At 37.9% G+C, this 19391-nt stretch overlaps 1 protein-coding gene and 1 non-coding gene across 9 annotated transcripts in view; both read left to right on the top strand.

Annotated features, from left to right (window-relative positions):
• Positions 1–19391, top strand: part of CNOT1 (CCR4-NOT transcription complex subunit 1) — a 95349-nt gene that overhangs the window by 42323 nt on the left and 33635 nt on the right. For 4 of the 8 annotated variants that reach the window (XM_075537079.1, XM_075537083.1, XM_075537077.1 and 1 more), the window contains 13 exons: positions 257–383; positions 508–618; positions 3554–3724; positions 4123–4250; positions 5711–5951; positions 6815–6934; positions 7653–7775; positions 7944–8095; positions 12219–12369; positions 14613–14814; positions 15861–16007; positions 16776–16900; positions 17697–17983. In XM_075537079.1, coding sequence (XP_075393194.1) covers positions 257–383; positions 508–618; positions 3554–3724; positions 4123–4250; positions 5711–5951; positions 6815–6934; positions 7653–7775; positions 7944–8095; positions 12219–12369; positions 14613–14814; positions 15861–16007; positions 16776–16900; positions 17697–17983 — 2085 coding nt within the window. The remainder of the gene's footprint in view (positions 1–256; positions 384–507; positions 619–3553; positions 3725–4122; positions 4251–5710; positions 5952–6814; positions 6935–7652; positions 7776–7943; positions 8096–12218; positions 12370–14612; positions 14815–15860; positions 16008–16775; positions 16901–17696; positions 17984–19391) is intronic. The other 4 variants (XM_075537084.1, XM_075537081.1, XM_075537085.1 and 1 more) reach the window with 2 other exon arrangements.
• Positions 12937–13071, top strand: LOC142432938 (small nucleolar RNA SNORA50). The gene has a single exon (XR_012781016.1). It is a non-coding gene; the product is annotated as a small nucleolar RNA SNORA50 (small nucleolar RNA).

Here is a 19391-nt window from a genome sequence, read left to right as displayed (position 1 = left end):
TTAAAGTTTTTATGTTTCTTTTTAAGTAGTTTTTTTTTATAGCATTCCTAAACTATATAGGGCTGTTGGCTCTCATTTCAGAAACCTGTGTAGTATAGCTGAGTAGAAACTGGAATTGAGTTTAATGTAAAAGTAACAAATGAAGCTGATCACTCACTGTCTAAAACTGTATAGAGACTTTACACTGGATCCCAGCATTCTCTATTTTTAGTAGGGAGGATGGTAGGATTTTTCTGAAATGATGTTTTCGTTTCAGTATTGAAGAATGTCGCAATATAATCATGCAGTTTGGTGTTCGGGAAGTCACAGCTGCCCAGGTTGCAAGGGTTTTGGGAATGATGGCTCGAACTCATTCAGGGTTAACAGATGGTATTCCATTACAGGTATGTGCGTGAATTCATGTCTTATGCTCTTTTTATACTAATAAATTGCAACACGAGTGATTATTTTAACAATCTTGGGAAACACAGCTTTGGACTTTGTTTAATTTGAGTTTTATTTCTGCAGAGTATCTCTGCTCCTGGCAGTGGGATCTGGAGTGATGGGAAAGATAAAAGCGATGGAGCTCAGGCACACACGTGGAATGTGGAGGTCTTGATTGATGTTCTCAAAGAGCTGGTGAGTTCATGAAGGCAGGATTTTGAGTCTTCATCTTACTTTAAGGTAGTCCAGGAAAGCTGTTCTATGAATACATATCCAGCAGTGTGAAAGTAGTGTTTGTAAGCCCCTAACTGTATGGACTCAACAAGTGAGAAAGTGTCTGAGGCAGTAACTATGTTACAGCTATTACTATGTTCTAGAAATAGTACAGAATGATTAAAAGGAAGTGAGGAGATTTAATCAGTGGGAGAATATTGGAGCCAGAAAGCAATATTGCCATTCTTGTTTCCTAAATTATCAAGAAGCAAAATGTGTTTAGAATAAATAACATACATACAAGCACATAAAATCCTTGTATCATATATCCAGGTCTTAATATCCTGTTTTTCACCTTCAGTTTTCCATGTTTGTATATAGCTCATTGGTAAAATCTTGTTATAGAGAATCATGTTCTGAGAGACCTTGTGTTCATGAAAGTAAAAGAAAAGTTTAACTTTTTTGCAGTATTGAGCAGTTTTCCTTGAAATGATACTTGGCCATTGCTGAAAACTTTTGGAAAACCAAAATAAAACCAGTTTTACTACTTAATGATAACTAGTTAATATTTTCTTAAACTGTGACAGTCTTATTTGAAGTGAATATACCTTTCTCACTAAGTGGTTCCAGTTTTTTTCTCTTACTTCCCCATTAAAAATACTCTTTTTTTATTTTTTTTTTATTTTAAAAATACTCTTTAAAATATAATAAGTTAGGGATGAATTCAGAATTTCATGTTTCCTGAATGGGTTTTGTTCCCAATTTCAGAGACAGAGCAAGAATTGGCTCTACGCTGAGTGCATACACTGCAGTTTTGAGCAGTTACCTGCTTTCCTATTTTTATTTCTATGTTAGTGTGTGCTCTACTTTTTAGGGAGTGGGAGCAGAGACCAATTTCAGATACATATCAGACCTATTCATTGGCTTGATGATTGCTCATGAAGGATGAGGTAGCTAGGGAAGCTACATGGGCATTTGCCTTTGGGTTTGTCATATTTGACTCTGGCTCAGGTAATACTATTAGTAAATTCTTGATGGTGTTAAAGCCAGCTCTGGAAACAAGACTTATAAGGGCTTGGGGGGCGGGGGGGAGTTGCTTTTTAATAGGAAGCTGTGGAAGTAAAGAAGGCAGATGATAAAAATTGTTTGTAACAGCTATCTCTAGAACTGACCACGCTTGATCGATCCACATCCCTTCTGCTGCTACTCCTTTAAGATTAGCTCACATCTAGATCCTTGCTACTTAAAAGTGTATAGTGTACATTAGTTGTATTGACATAATTTAGAGGTGTCCTCTCAGACTGTAGAATCAGAAACTGTAGTTTCCCCAGCTGACTCCAACACACATTAACATTTGAGAAAAAAATACCACAGCTAGTATTGTACTGTATTCATTATGTCGATATGCTACTATTTTAATTATTCAGGTGGCTAGTTTAGAGTAGGCACTTGACGTTTGCTGATGGAATCAAACAAACAAGGATTGTTTTCTTGGTTTAAAGGAGGCAGCTATGTAGAAGTATGCAGAGCAGTAAATGAGTCAACACATGTCATCTCCTTATGTCGCTTTTTCTTTTCAAGCCTATATGATTATTTGTGCTGGGTGTCTGGTACTTAGCTTCTATAAACTTGTTTCCTCTACTCTAATTGTATTTCTTTTTATAAGTGGATCTGAATATTGCTTTTTCTAAGTCCAGGTGGTGTAGTGGTGGGATGCTAACTAACTGAAACCACTAGCTGCCCCAGGGGAGAAAGATGGAGGTTTTCTTCTCCTGTAAACAGTCATGGGAAGTTACAGGGATAGTTATACCTTGTCCTGAAGGACAAGCTTGCTCTTTCGGGACAGGGATTCCAAAGAACATTCTGTAATAGACTGTATAAGCTGACCCGAATATCAGCCGAGGCACCCAGATTTACCACAAAAACTGCATTAAAAATGTGCTGGAAAACTGCTTATACATGAGTAGATACGGTAGTTTGAATTGTCTGGTGTGTGTGTGTAATTTTACTGGGAGTTGTACAACACCCATCACAATCCTTACATACATCCATTGTGGCGAGCACACTTGTTGCCACCATTATTCTCAACGCTTCCGCTTTCCACTTGATCCCCTGGTATCAGCTCCTCATTTTTTACCCCTCCTATGTTATATTTTTCTAAAGAATATCTAGGCTTATTTTTCCCGATGCATGCGTTGAGAATCTTTTTAAAAATTTTTATTGAGGGCTCACACAACTCTTACCACAATCTATTCATACATCCAATGTGTCAAGCACATTTGTACATTTGTTGCCATTATCATTCTTTTTAAAAAAATTGCTTTCTACTTGAGCCTTTGATATCAGCTCATCATTTTTCCCCTTCCTCCTGGCCCCCTGAGATTGTCTTAAGCAGTGGGTCTCAACCTGTGGGTCATGACCCCTTTGGGAGTTGAACAGTCATTTCACAGGGGTTGCCTGATTTCTAACAGTAGCAAAATTTCAGTTATTTGGTAGCAAGGAAAATAATTTTATCGTTGGGAGTCACCACAGCGTGAGGAACTGTATTAAAGGGTCACAGCATTAGGAAGGTTGAGAACCACTGCTATTTAGGAAGATTTTGGAGTAACTGGTGTATATTTTGCCATATTGTTCTACGACAATAAAATCTTGGTGTACAGAGATGCGGAATAGTTGCTTATTTGATATCACGCGTGGGAACTAGAGTTGGATAGAGCAAGAGAGCTCTTTCTTATATGCCCAACAGTTTCAGAAGTATGCTACACTGAGGTTTGAGTACCATGCTAATTTAAGAGCTTATCTTTCTACATTTTTCTCCACATTTCTAGCTAGATTCAGATGACTTGAAGTTTGTAATTAGAACAATTTAATGGAATTCTAGGTTACTTAAACATAGAAATACTTTCTTCTTTTATAGAACCCGAGTTTAAATTTCAAGGAAGTAACTTATGAACTGGACCACCCTGGATTTCAGATTCGTGATAGTAAAGGACTTCAAAATGTGGTTTATGGTATTCAGAGAGGCTTGGGTATGGAGGTGTTCCCAGTAGACCTTATCTACAGGCCTTGGAAACATGCGGAAGGTCAGGTATGTAAGTAGTAGTTAGCTGTAGAAAGGGAACTAAGTGGTATATTGTTCCTTACATATAATATAGTTCCACTGTCCCATTGATCTTTCAAAAGAGAGTTTATTTTTTACATAGCTCAAAGAAAGCTGTCGTGAACATGGAGGGACTGTCAACATTACTTAATACTAGATACAGCAGTAATCAAGTTTAATGACATGTTTTGTTTACAAGTCCAAAGCCTCATGTACCTTTCTCATCTAACTGAAGTATTTGTGAGTTTTGAAAGGACAGTTTTTAAATTTTTAAAAGAGGAACTCGAATCAAATAAAAGATTGAGATTAGCCAAATGAAAATAACTCTAGTTTATACAGCTTCCCAATTTTCTGCAGTAATTAGGGTGTTTGTTCTCTTGTTCCAGCTTTCCTTCATCCAGCATTCCCTTATCAATCCGGAGATCTTCTGTTTTGCTGACTATCCCTGCCACACTGTTGCCACTGATATTTTGAAAGCACCACCAGAGGATGACAATAGAGAAATTGCCACATGGTAAACACTCTTATCTAGATTGTAAAAATGGTTACTTCTTTGTTTTGGAAACATGAAATTGTTAAAGCAACATTAACTGAAATAGTATTTTTAATGAACCCGTCCTCCTCTCCTTCTTCCCCAAATTTCATTTGTTCTTTTGTTGAAAATGTATGCATCAAAACATACACTAATTGAAGAGTTTGTACACATGTGATTGATGGACACTGATTACGTTTTTACTCTTTGTGTAATCTCAAAGCCCTTTTTCCTGAGTTGTTTGATTCTATCAGCTGCTACTCTGGGAGGAAAGATGAGACTTTCTGCAAAGGTTTACAGCCTCAAACCCGCAGGGATAGTTCGATGCTCTCCCTGTGTGCTCACTATGAGCTTTGAATTCAGTCTGTGGCAGAGTTGAATTTTGACACCTTTGTAATGTAATCACATTGCTGTTGACAACTTGGTCCATCCGATGGAGATCTTAAGGGCACAGTGCTCAAGGCAGGCCTTTGATACTAGGTAGTCCACTAAAGCGCTAAGTTTTAAAGCTGACTTTCAGGGAAATACCTGGTTTGAGGCTTGAAGGTGATCACAGAGCAGTAGTCTCAAGGGTTCATATACCTCATGGCTCCAGAAAGTCTCTCTCCACGAGAATTTGAAATTCTTTCTGCATTTCCTCCCTTTTGAACAGGATTCTTCTTTGGATTCTTGGATCAAAATATTCAGTAATGATAAAACCAACCCATATATTTGATTTCCTGACAGTTGTTCAAGGAGGGAATTAGCCACACATTGTATTTCCTCCTCCTGTTGTTGAGCCTCCTTTTACTCCCGCTGAATAGAGTCCAATTGTGCCTTAGATGACTGCTCACAAGCTTTTAGACCCTAGACACTAAACAGCAAACTAGAATGAACACTGAATTAACTAAAATGCCCCCATGAAACCCTGATCCTATCACTCAAAACCAAGAAACCAGATTGCATAAGATGTTTGGTTACACTTAACACAGGCTCAGCAGAGGGGGCATTATTGTTAAATAAATATATCACACATCTTTTGCCAACTTAATTTTTTTATAGGTGTACAATTTACTGATGGTACTTAAAGTAAGTTGGTATAACCCTACGCTTAATGCTATTTTCCCACGAGTTTGCTTATTTTAAGGTTTTGTGTCATCAAGTTGATTAGGAGAGAGTGGAACTCCATAGGGTGTCCTGGCCAGTAATTTTAGAGGAGTGGATATTCATGTCTTCTATGAAGTGCTAGTGGACTGTAACTGTCAACCTTTGGGCAAGTAGTTAGCGGGAGTTTGATCATTTTTGCTGCCCAGCATACATTCGTTAAGAATATCAGTTCCAATTGAACTGAAAGCCTCAGTTGCTTTCTAAACATCTTTTACTTTAGCTGGCATCACTTCATTTAGAAAATGAATTTTGTATATTTGGATTTTCATTGATAGATTGTCTTTCTTCTTGTGTAGGAAGAGCTTGGATTTGATTGAATCTCTGCTGAGGCTCGCAGAAGTGGGACAGTATGAGCAAGTCAAGCAGCTTTTCAGCTTCCCCATCAAACACTGTCCAGACATGTTGGTATTGGCCTTACTACAGATCAACACCTCCTGGCACACCTTGCGCCATGAACTCATCTCCACTCTGATGCCAATTTTCCTTGGAAACCACCCAAACTCTGCTATTATTTTACACTATGCATGGCATGGACAGGTAAGAGGACCATTTTCCTAATTTTTAGTTTTTCTAAGTGGTTGACATTCTTTGATGGGTTGAAGAATAGTGACTACAATAGGGAACAATAAGCTTTGGTATGTCTTGAAAAGTTATAAAAAGAAAACTTGTTAAACTATGGATACTGAAAGGATGTATAAAACCCCAAAGACAAGGAGCCAAGGCAGTGTGGTGGGGGGAGGGCCACCCACGCACCCACACACCAGTATTTTGAAAGTTTTTTGCTAGAGTATTAATTTCTTTTAAAGTAGTAGGTTTTATTTTCAGAGCCGTTTTCTAGAAAAATTTAGCAGGAAGTACAAGTTTTATCCCTGTTCTACCCTCAGTTCCTCATACATTGTTATTATTAAAGTAAAATCTATAGCCTACATTAAGATTAAATCCTTCTATTGTACAGTTTTATAAATTTAATGGAATGTCATGTGGGCACCATGACATGATCGCGTTTCTCTCCCTACATGCCCTGTGCTCTACCTATTCAGTCCCCCCCCGTCCCTGGCAGGTCCCTCTTCATACCCACCAGCTCTTCAGTGGTAGGAAGATGGATCTGTCTACACTGGTCATGATTTATAGTTTCAAAACATTATACAGAGCTGTTACGAGCCAGGATCGACTCTTAACATGACAAGTTAGGATTTGGGTGTGAAATAATATTCTCATAAAGAATGTTAATAGATGCACACCCTGGTAATTTCATAATCTTCCTGACCCGAACTTAATACCTGCATAGATATTCCTTATTTTATAGAGAATAAAGCAAATAACATTAGCTGTGAAGTTGGAGTCGTATCTGTAGAATGCTTAGGAATATTGTATTTACGCCTCGCTACTCTTTCTCTCAGGGGCAGTCTCCTTCGATTCGCCAACTGATCATGCATGCGATGGCAGAGTGGTATATGCGAGGGGAGCAGTATGACCAGGCCAAATTGTCTCGAATACTTGATGTGGCTCAGGACTTGAAGGTGAGTTTGTAGACTTTACGTTATTAGAGGGGGAGAAACAAATGACACCTTAAGAATAGTGTACATTGAGATTTATCTGTGTTGTATTTTTGTCATTATGGGTAGCCTTCTTGAATTTTTGTCAGATGTTTTAAAAAATGTTTTTTGGTGTATGAAACCCAGAGTAGAGGAACCTATAGAGACAACTAGGATAAGAGTTTCTGGGGATACCATGGGTGGGTGGGGTGTGGGGTAAAGAGGGAGCTGATATCAAGGAGTTCAAGAAGCTTTAGCAGTTTTACATTACTGCATGATATGATTGAACTATGGAATGTGTCTGTGAGGTAGAATCCTTGGAGAGAGTATTTGGGCATCAACTCTTAACAGTTTTGTTTAGAATCACCAGAATCATCTGATAGATAGTCATATGCTTAGGTATGGGAAAGGATCATTTTTCCTATTTTGATTGAGCCCTCCTCTGCTCCAGGTTTAATTGTTGGATAAATGTTTTCTGCAAGGTAGTGTCATGTATTCACCTTCACAGTGTGATCTTCCTTTAAGAAAGTTCTAATGTTCCTTACCACAGAAATGTAGCAGACCATTAAAAAAAAAACCTGCAACCAAAAGTAAATGTATTTGACTTAAACTTGTTTGTGAAAATAAGAACTAGTGGAAATAGAAAGTAGGACTGAGAAACTTAATTGCTTGATTTGGAGTTTCTAATCCTCTTTTTCTTTAGGCCTTGTCAATGCTGCTAAATGGTACGCCATTTGCCTTTGTTATTGACCTTGCTGCACTTGCTTCACGTCGCGAATACCTCAAACTTGACAAGTGGCTCACAGATAAAATTAGAGAGCATGGGGTAAAGCAGAATTTGTTTATTCATTTCTGCCTGTTAATCTTGATAGTTATAATGGATAAATACATCATTTTAAAGTAGTACTAAAGATGCTGTTTAGACTGAATTTTAATTAATCTGACAAGATTCAGTGAATCTCAGTGAACACTGAGAGATATCTTTCTTTTTCAGGAGCCCTTTATCCAGGCCTGTATGACCTTCTTAAAGAGACGGTGCCCTTCCATTTTGGGTGGACTTGCCCCTGAGAAGGATCAGCCCAAAAGCGCTCAACTCCCTCCGGAAACTCTGGCAACCATGTTGGCCTGTCTACAAGCTTGTGCAGGGTAGGCGAATTATGCTTAAAAGGACTGTATTTAATGCACGCATACTTAATCCAAGTTAGTGATTTTAAGGCAGAGTAGGCTGGTTGAATAACACTGAGAGCATCTTAAAGACAATCAAGCAGTTTTTAGACCACAGTGACACTTTGTCTAAAATACAGAAAGGGATTGCAAAAGGCCCGTGAAAAAATTCCATTATATTTCAAATAAAATTTCCCATAAACGATTTGAAGCCCCTCATGTACTAGAGCAATTTTAAGTCAGTTATTGCACATGGTGTAAAATAGGGTCCACCCTCTTTATATATGATGGATAATGGGTAGTTGTCCTAACCTCATTTGATAAATGTTATTCCCCATTTAAATAGTCTTTTAAAAAATAATTGCTCATAAATGTACAGTTTTTTTTCTGGACTCTGAATACAATTTCATTGATCTGTATGTCTTCTTTTGCTAGTGTCACCTTAAAATTAAAAAAAAATCCATTGTGAACTGTACCCTGAGGTTTAAAGTTTAATAATAGTGCCAATAACTGTACTCAAGTTGCCCCCCTCCCAAAAAAGTTACTAGAATCATAATTACCTTCTGAGTGTCCTCTTCTAGTCACAATCCACCCTTTGTTCCCACCTACCGCAGATAACCATTGTCCTCACTTAATAGTTTTTGCTTTTCTTCATAGTTTTACTCTTTATATATGTCCCCCTAGTGATGTATGGTGCAGTTTTGAAAACTCAGGTAACAGCCCCATACCCACCCAAAAATAAGCCCAAAACAGCTATGCAAGGAAAGGGCCATGAGCTCCTGTCATAAGGGACCCAAAGATAACAGAACCATTTCTGAGGGCATCTTCCCCTTGGCTTCCGGTTCCCTACGAGTTTCCAAAGCTCTTCTGATTCTCCACAGACTACAGTGCTTGCTAGGTGTTCTGGGTGTTTTCAAGAACTACAATGAGATGAGTCAGGCTGTTTTTATATATAGTGAACTTAGCTCCCTCAGCTCAGCTGATAAGACAGGTTTGGAGTGGAGAGCAGTAACCCTTTTCTGCTGAAACCTAGTGCAGATAAGAACCAAGGCCAGGCTCAGCAGGGCCTTGTGTCTGGTTATAAATAGGATGATTACTATACCTTGCAATAACAAATGGAATTTGTAAGTGTGAATAATACAACTTATTTTTCAGATTGTCCTGGTCCTTACTTTTCCATGTAAATTCTAGGTTTAGCCTGTCAATTTCTGCAAAGAAGCCAGTTGGGGCACTCAATCTGCAGAGTATTTGGGGATTGTGTTGCCATTTTAAAAAAAGCATTAAGATCTCATTTATGAACCTGAGTATGTGTTTCTGATTTAGTTCATTTTTAATTCCTTTCAGTGATACGTTATCCTTTTTTTAAATTGTGAATTAGGTTTGGCTTTATATATCCAATCATTTTTGTTGTCACCGTTTTAAAAGTTTATCAAACCTCAGTGGCTTGCTCTGTTGTCATTGTATATGTCTGCATCTTGTACAACCAACTTTGGATCTACTGTTTATTCAACTAATCTCGTAGGGCATTTAGATGACTTCTGTTTATCTTGAATAGTGTTTTGCATGCAACATCTTTCCCAATGTTGTATATGGATCATTAGAAGTGGATTCATTCTTTTCAAAGGAAACATGAGCCCCTTTACAATAAATCCTAGAACCCATTATGGCAATAACAACGCGTAGTGTCCCTACCTGACATTTTAGAGCCTGTATGTCTTGACAGGAACATCCAACCTCATCTTTCTCCCATGCAATGACTGGGGTTGAACCTCTAGCTTGTGGTTAGCATTCAACAATTATCCCACAGCTCCACCAAGGCACTTTTAGTGCCACCAGGACTCTTCCAGCAAGAACTGTTTCTTTTCCCCTTCGCACCTATGGTAATGACTAATACACTTTGAATTTTTAATTTGTCTAATCTAGATAATTTATATATGTGGGACCTTGCAATATTTGTTCTTTTGTGCTTTCCTTATTGCATACAACATAGTGTTTTCCAGATTCTCCCCATGTTCTAGCTTGAATCAAGCAGAGCTTAATTTCTTTATTGCTCAGTCCCTGGATGGCAAGGAGATTTGAATTCATCCAGAGGATTCTCACAACAAAGGCCTAACAAGTCAGTGCCTAAAATTTATAGCCACCGAAACTCTTTGGAGCCCAGTTTCTAGACTTGTACACTGAGCTTGCCATAATTTGGAAGTAACTCAGTGGTAGTTGGTTTAGTTTGCTTTGTTTTTGTTACTTGTGCACCACATTTTATAAATTTATTTGTTAATAGATGTTTAGGTTTCCATCCTTGGGCTATTGTGAATAGCACCAGGTGTTTCAATTTGTACTGTCAGTACTTTAGGGGGATATCCCCCTAAAATCTGGAAATTTTCCTCAAGGTTATGTATTTAAATTTTTATTTACAAAACAATCTTAACAGCTTCAAAGTGTTCTCCGTTACACTTAATATGTATGTCAAACCTGCGATTCCATTCTTGGAAACCGTTTTTTACCATTTTTCAAACTCATCTGTAGGATGGCTGACAGCACCTTCCTCGTATTTTTCTTCACCTCTTTTACTTCAAATCACTGTCCTTTCATGTCCCTCTTCATATGTGGAAGTCACACAAAGCTAGGTCATGGGCATGCTGTTTTTTGCCAAAATCCAGCACACTGAGATGGACGCATGAGCAGATGCATTGTCGAAAAGGCACAACCAGTCCTCACATCCGCCACAAGTCACCTTTTTTTGTTGTACATTGTTACATAATCTTTTCAGAACCAATCAATCCATATTTCACCTTTTTAAAATGAGAAAACCACTCGTACACTTGTGCTTTTCCCCCCATAGTGCTATCCTTGTAAGCTGTGTTCAACATCACAACAATTACTGTGGCATTTTTCCTGAGCAGGAAAACAAAATTTTACATCGACACACTGTTTTCTTAAATAGGCCATCACAAAAAAACAAAACACGAGGTTTGAACAAAATTGCTCTTACAAAAAAATTCACTGTGACCAAAGAGAACCTTAGGTGATGCCAGTGGGTACACTAACTCGTTTGATTGAAGCTTGCCTACTGGGAAAAATGTGTACTACGAGCTCTGCTCTGCCTAGTGCAATTCCGGGGCTTTTTGTTATCCCTTCGTACATCTAGGAGTGGAATTGCTGGATCATGTGGTAAAAAGAATTACCACATGATCCAGCAATTCCACTTGAACTTTTTTTCCATAGCAGTCATACCATTTTAAATTCCTATCAGTAATGCGTAGTGAGGCTTTCTCTTTCCCTACATCCTTGCCCACACTTGTTTTCTATTTTTTCCTTTCTGATTAGAATAAAAAAGCTCATAGCCTTAGTGTCCATTGTGATTCATAGTATTCTATGTAGCTGAAACCAACCCCCACCACGCCATCTTGCCATTTTCATTCCAGAATGATTAAGGATGCCAGTCTTCTTTTCATTGCTTGCCATTTGTATATCTTATTTGGTAATGTGTTTGTGGGAGTTTTTCTTTTTTTTTTTTAATTATCTTTTGTGGTGGTTCTCTGTTATCCAGGAAAACCTGGAAGTCTGTGGGACTGCCTTGATTTTCTAGGTCTTGCGAGCTTTCTGTCTTTGATAGGGAAAGTAATTCCCTATCATTCATTTTGGTGGAAAACGTTACAGCTTACCTTCTGACAGGTTTTACCTTGAGGCAGGTTCTTGGATACTAGGTGCGTGTGCGGCGCCCCCGCCTCCCCATTATAAGGGTCTCAGATTTTCTCCCATTCTGTCAGTTGTCTCTTTACTTTGTTAATATAGTCTTCTGATGCATGACTATTTTATAATTTAAACAGATCTGGGCTTACGCCTAAGTTTTGGCAGTATAGCTGAGAATATGCAATGTTTAGGGTATTTTTGAAACTTTTTTTGCTCTACTTGGGCTTTACTTTTAGAAATAAATTAACTTGAAGGAAATCTAACTATTTGGCTCATGATAAATGCAAAATTGGGAGATAATGGTAGAAATTGGCTATGTGCTTCAACAAGCTTTCTGTATTGGAATCATATTACTTTATACTTAGGTGTTCTGGGGAGTAGCAGATTATAATTTTCATCTTTATTCTCTCTTTAGGAGTGTTTCTCAGGAGTTATCAGAAACCATCCTTACCATGGTAGCCAATTGCAGTAACGTTATGAACAAGGCCAGGCAGCCTCCACCTGGAGTTATGCCAAAAGGACGCCCTCCCAGTGCTAGCAGTTTAGATGCTATTTCTCCTGTTCAGGTAAATCAAAGCCACAATTTGTACACCTAGTGTGTCTCCCTCACTCCCTCCCCACCCCCAGTATATTTAGAGTAGAATAAATTTTTGTCATCATTAGTAATCTACTGAAAAGAAAAAGTGATCTGCATATATTACATTGTAGATACCAGTGTCTCACATTCACTTATATTTTAAAAGCAATCCATAAATAGGCATTATAGTTGAGCTTAGGTTTTAAATTAAATAGAAGCATGACTGCGAGGAAAGGTACAAAACAACGTTTTTTTAATAAGTCATTTTATTGGGGGCTCTTATAACAAATCCATACATGAGTTATATTCAACATTTGTACATTGCCAACATTACTTTCAAAACATTTTCTTTCTACTTGAGCCCTTTGTATCAGCTCCTGTTTTTTCCTTCCCTCCTCTACCTTCTCACCTTCATGACTCCTTGAAAAATTATTATTGTCATATCTTCCACCATCCACTGTCTCCTTTCACCCACATTTCTCACAAAACAACTTCCTTTGGTAACTGATACAGGTTTTCCTTTGAATATAATAGTTACTTAGATTCTTGAAAAAATAAGCACTGCCTTTGAACCTGATGTGTCTTGTTTGTAGCTTCACGGGCCAAGCAACATTGCTAAAGCATAAGGACTTGTTAAAACTGGGCTCTTCAGCTCTCAACTGAACTGCTCTTTTAAAAACAAGGTACATTTAAGTTACTCCCTGACACCAACCACTTCCTTTCCCTGGGAGCAACATATTTTGCTTCTATTTTCAGCTACATTGACTGGCAGATTGAAGCTTAAAAAACAGGATTTAGTGATTCTTCAATGGCCACTTAATAAAAGGTGTTTTGTTTATCAATTTTCTATAATGGGGGAGAATGAATTAGTGCAGCAAACTAAAAAGCTTGGAAGTATATTTATTAGATGTAGACAGTCCCCAGATTATGAACATTGGGCTTTTATACAACTTGTAATTATGAACCGGGACTCTGGTGCCATAGTTGTTACAAGTTATGATCCACAAGGTCTGCAGTTTGAAACCACCAGGCTCTGTGAGGAAGAAAGGCTGGCATTTTCTCCTCCTCTAAAGAGTTACAGTCCCAGAAACCCACAGGGGCATTTCTACCCTGTCCTATAGTGTCTTTCCGAGTCAAAATTCACTTGGTGACAGTGAGTTTGTTTTTTTGGAATTCTGCACCTACCCCTATATAGTCTATTATAGCCAGTCCACCTACTGAACTTTACTGGTTGTTTTGTGAAAAGGAAGATGACCACATCACAACACAAAATTGCATTACCACAGCTGCCAAGTCAGAGAGCATCATGGCCCAGCCAAGTTGACACGTTAAAAACAAAAGTACAGCCAGTGTTACTCTTGCTTTACACAGTGGCACAGTGCCAGATGAAATTAGCTACTAGATTTTAAACATTATTATCATAAACGCAAAGGTTTATCAAAATAACTTAAAATATATACAGTGATTAGCAATAGTAAATAGGCACTACTACCGTTGAGCAATAAAGCACTTTTTATTAGTGTGTTAAAGATGTTTTAGTGGATTTTGGAGTTTGTTACTTTTTATGTGTAGAAAGGTATACTATTTATACTAAGACGAGCACAAGTCAACATACTAGATACAAATTGTACTTTTAAGTTTTTTTATTTGACATAAACAATATGTTTTTAATCTGGGGACTATTTATATTTAAAAACAAACAAGATGGTTGGTGACTCTCATAGTACACATGTCTGAAATCAGAGCTGATGGCTCACTCTGATCTCCAGGGTTTTCTAATTTTGACTACAGCTGTCTCCTTTCCCTGGAAAATTGATTTCTAACTCTTAAAAGTTTTTATTGCTAAAGATTACATAATTTAGCCCAAGAGATTAAGTTTTCTAGAATATTGAGAGTTTTCGGCTTAATCACTGCCCCCTTATTGCTACCAAATGTGCACTACTATATATGCAGAGCTAATCATCTGACATGATTTTCTCAAAGCTCTGGTAGCCCTCATTTTATGACTGGTACCTTGGCAAGGGCTAACTTAACTTTGTAAAAAAATATACCGAGTTAAAAAAAACTTAACTTTGCATGCTTGACTTTTATTGGAGTTTGAAGTATCAGTTTGTGTGGAACTTTGCAGCTATTGGTGTATGTCAGGTTCTTTGCTAAAGATTGCTTTAACCAGTGTCATACGTCTGCCTTTACTTGAAGTGTTTAACACATTGCTGTAATGTTTTCCTTCAGATTGACCCTCTTGGTGGAATGGCATCTCTTAGTATAGGTGGTTCAGCTGCCCCCCATACCCAGAGCATGCAGGGCTTTCCTCCAAATTTGGGCTCTGCCTTCAGTACCCCTCAGTCACCAGCAAAAGCATTTCCACCCCTTTCTACGCCAAACCAGACAACTGCATTCAGTGGTATTGGAGGACTTTCGTCACAGCTTCCAGGTAAGGGCTTAGAGTGAGTGGGTGGGAAGAGAGTATAAGTTTTTTGTGCCTTAGTCTATGGTATAGATGTGGAGCTATTTTAATAAAAAGGAAGTTGTTCAAACAATGTATCATAACATTGCACAAGCTGCCTCAATGCCCAAAGTTACAAGGAGAACTGTGTGCCACCTTTAACTTCTAATGCATTCTAGTTGGTGTAGTAGACCATCAGAGTATTTGTAGGGCTAAGTTAGTTTTTCAGTGATGATAGTGTAGCTATTACAGACTGGCTTAATCCCACCTTTTAAGAGGCTGGGATCAAGAACTCCAGTTATGTGAAACAGTCATGATTGTTGCAAGACAGGTAGGAGTTGGGTATGTACGTGGCCTTACTGTATTCTGCTTATCTGCCTATCTTGGAAATGCTACTAAATCGCTAAAACCTTTTCATAGACTTTGGCATTGGGTACCATACTGCAGTATTCATCTACTTCTATTTTGTGTGTACCACTTGCTTGTTTTCAGCCATCTGTATCTTTTTTCATAATCTTAAGTTACGATACTGAATGAAACCTAAGAGCGGGGATGCAGCGTGTAACGTCTATGTAATACTACTACTCTATGGTTTGGGCTCCTTTGGTTATTTAATTTGAACCAAAAGCACTGCCCTCATTAAAGCTTTCTAGCAAAGTTGTGATTATTGTTGTATTCTATCTGCTATAGTTGAGGGAGATGACGTCCTTGGTCATGGTGATATGACGACAGTTGAACTTCTCTTATGTGAACTAGGTTGTAACATGATAAATATGTGAATTGACAATTGTGTACTTTCCCCCCTCCACACTAATAAGCAATCAAGAATAAAGGCTCTAAGGTTATAAAGGGATTTTGGACATTCCTTCTAATCTACTCTTATAAAGTTTCATTTTTGTAAAATTGAAAGGCATAGTAAGGGAATGAACAAAAATGACTGTTTCAGACAAATAATTAAGAATTGTATCAGAGATAAGAATAAAGTTAAGACTCTGAGTAATGATAGGGCTTTTGGCTGCCTTCATTCTCTCTAGTAGGTGGTCTTGGCACAGGCAGTCTGACTGGTATAGGAACTGGGGCTCTTGGACTCCCTGCAGTGAATAACGACCCATTTGTACAGAGAAAACTGGGAAACTCTGGACTGAACCAGCCGACATTCCAGCAGAGTAAGATGAAACCTTGTAAGTGGTAGTGTTGTCTGTGACTGTGAAGTGTGACTGATCCACATACAAATTTTTGATTGTGTCCAGTTTGTTGTATAGGAAAAAACGAAAACATACTGGCTTAATTTATAGTAGCTTTGCTATGTCCTTACAAGGGGATTTCATACAAGGCCAGAGGCAAGTCACATTTCCCATAAACTTTGAAGGCCCCCTCCTCGTGTTGAAATGCCTCTTAAAGTAGAATAATAGGATATAACATAACAACTATAACTTGAAACCTAATTCTAAACTTTAATTTTGTAATCTCAAAGTTGGGGGAGTCATCATAAATCCATAGATAAAACGAATTTATAAAAACCTTGTCATTGGCACAGGGTCTATTAGCTAACTTGAAATACTAGTGTGAAAGACTTGTCTGAATGGTATGTTTGTAGCGTGCTTTATGTGTTTATTGGTCTGTTGTGCATGCATTTCTAATGCTTCTGTGTTAAATGTAGTTTTTATTATAAGTAGCAAAAGATTCATTAACATTTATGAGGAATTAAGGGTAAGCATAGTATGAATTTGAACTAAACAGGCTTGTGCTGTAATAAGTTTGGTAAGGAAAACAGTCTTTCATGTCTACCCAGAACACATTATTTTGAAAATTAGCCATTTAAGGCTCTCTTTAGTTTCTGTACTTTAAAAAAAAATTAGTTAAAATTGTATTGACTTATTCTCAATTGTTTGATTGGGGAGTAAACAAAGACTGAAATTACCAACTGGTTACTTTTCTGTTACCAACAGCGGACTTGTCTCAGGTGTGGCCAGAGGCAAATCAGCACTTTAGTAAAGAAATTGATGATGAAGCAAACAGTTATTTCCAGCGAATATATAATCATCCTCCGCATCCTACCATGTCTGTTGATGAGGTGAGTATCTAATGATTAAATTAGTCATTGTTTAGTAGGTAAATGTTTTTAGGTTTCTTTTTTTAAATCATGTTATTGGGGGCTCGTACAACTCTTATCACAATCCATACATGTATCCATACTGTCAAGCACATTTGTACATTTGTTGCCATCATCATTCTCAAAAATTTTGCTTTCGACTTAAGCCTTTGATGTCAGCTCTTCATTTATTCCCCTTCCTCCTATTATTTTGTCATATTGTCCGACAAGTCCCTTCACCCACTTTTCTGTTGTCTGCCCCCTAGGAAGAGGGTTATATGTAGATCCTTGTGATCAGTTCCCCCATTCTACCCCACCTTCTCTCAACCCTCCCAGTATCGCCACTCTCACCACTGGACCTGAGGGGTTCATCAGCCCTAGATTCCCTGTATTTCCAGTTCCTATCTGTTCCAGTGTACGTCCTCTGGTCTAGCCAGATTTGTAAGGTAGAATTGGGATTATCATGGTGTTGGTGGGGGAAGCATTAAAGAACTAGAAGAGGGGCCAAGAAAACAAAAAGAACTAGAGGAAAGTTGTATGCTTCATCGTTGCTACCCTGCATCCTGACTGGCTCATTTTTTGAGGCCTTTGTTATCAGCTCATTTTACCCTCCCTCCCCCGAGACCTCACATTTCTGTTAGACCAACTCAATTGTTTACAATTTGAAAATTTTCAGAAACATAGACTTGTTAAATCTTCTATTAAAAATACTTGAAGGATTTTAGTAATATGTTTTGCTCTTCCCTCCACTCTCTACCCCAACCCCGTTTCTTTTCAGGTGTTAGAAATGCTACAGAGGTTTAAAGACTCTACCATTAAGCGAGAAAGAGAAGTTTTTAACTGTATGCTGAGGAACTTGTTTGAAGAATATCGGTTTTTCCCCCAGTACCCTGATAAAGAATTGCATATAACAGCTTGTCTGTTTGGTGGGATAATTGAAAAAGGACTGGTCACCTACATGGCCCTAGGACTGGCCCTGCGATATGTTCTTGAAGCCTTACGCAAACCTTTTGGATCCAAAATGTATTACTTTGGAATTGCTGCTTTAGATAGATTTAAAAATAGGTGAGTGACGAGGTTTCTTATGCATGCTTCCCTCTGATGTGTGAAAGAGGTAACTTTTGCTTACAGTACATGCTCGACCTCATCCAAAGCCACATGTTTATTCATCTTAATCTGTAAAGTTGAGGAGGAAGAATTTAAAATAATTCTGTTTATTAAAATCATCCAACTGGCTTGTAATTATTGAGATGGGATTTTTGTACATCAATTATAAAAATCACACTTACCGGTGTACTTTGGGGAAGTTTATGCTCTTATATAACCATCGGCACAATCAACATACTGAATATTTTCCATTTTCTGTTGGTTGACCTTTGTTTTTTTTCCCTGCCCTTAGTCCTTGGTGGTCAGTGACCAAATTTCTCCCCATTGTTTTGCCTTTTGATGTGTCATATAAATTAAATCATACAGGAAGTGGACTTTTGAGTCATGAATGTTACTTTGTATGATTCTTGAGATTCCTCCACACCAGTGTCTGCCGCATTAGGTCTTTATATAGCTAAGGAATATTTATTGGTGTCGACGATTGTCAAAGGGTTTGTCATCTATTGGCGAACATTTGTGCTAGTTTGTAAATTGTAGTTTAGTGAGGCCATTTAAATGTAGTTTGAAGAAAAGTGATTTTTGAAAAACAGGTAAATGAAATAATTTTATTTCAATGGGATGAATAAGATATTAAGAATAAATAGCAAACTTTAAACATATATATGTTTAAAATTTGCCTTTAAGTTTGCGTGTGTGTATGAAAATAACAAGTGGCTGGGATGTGGGAATTGGGAAATGCATTCTTTGTTGCGGAAGCAAAGTGGTATGCTGCTATGAAAAACAATGTGTTAACCCAAGGACCTAGCCAAAGCAGAAGCTACGAGATTTATGCAACATTATTCATAGTAGTTTAAAGGTGGAAAGAAACACATTGTCCCTCTGTAGATGAATGGATAAGCAAAATGTGATAGACAGGCAGCATGGGCGGAATATAGAGATAGTGTGCTGAGTTAAGTCAGTTATAAAAACGACAAATACTGTAGGACAACATTTGAGATATGAAAAGGCTAGATCTATAGAGAGCAAAGTTTATTAGTGATTATCTGGGGTGGGAAGGGCCAAAGAAAGGGGGTTAATTGGTGAGGGAAAATCCAAACTGGATTCAAAAGAAGACACGGAATGAGTGCTATCATTGAGGACGTCAGATGTATCTTGACTGGAAGAGAACACCAGAGAGATGTTTACTGGTATTTGAAACACAAGCAAACGTGTTTTGTTGACTATGCAAAGTTATTGACTGTGGATCATAACAAACTAAAGTAACATTGCAAAGCATGGGAATTCAGAACACTTAATTGTGTTCATGCCTCGAACAGGAGGCAATCATGGGAACAGATCAAGGAAAAAATATGCTGGGTAGTTTAAA

Source organism: Tenrec ecaudatus, chromosome 18 (assembly GCF_050624435.1).
Source record: "Tenrec ecaudatus isolate mTenEca1 chromosome 18, mTenEca1.hap1, whole genome shotgun sequence".
NCBI lineage: Eukaryota > Metazoa > Chordata > Mammalia > Afrosoricida > Tenrecidae > Tenrec > Tenrec ecaudatus.
The sequence above is the reverse complement of the archived record's forward strand: the minus strand, read 5'-3'. Positions and strand labels throughout refer to the sequence as shown.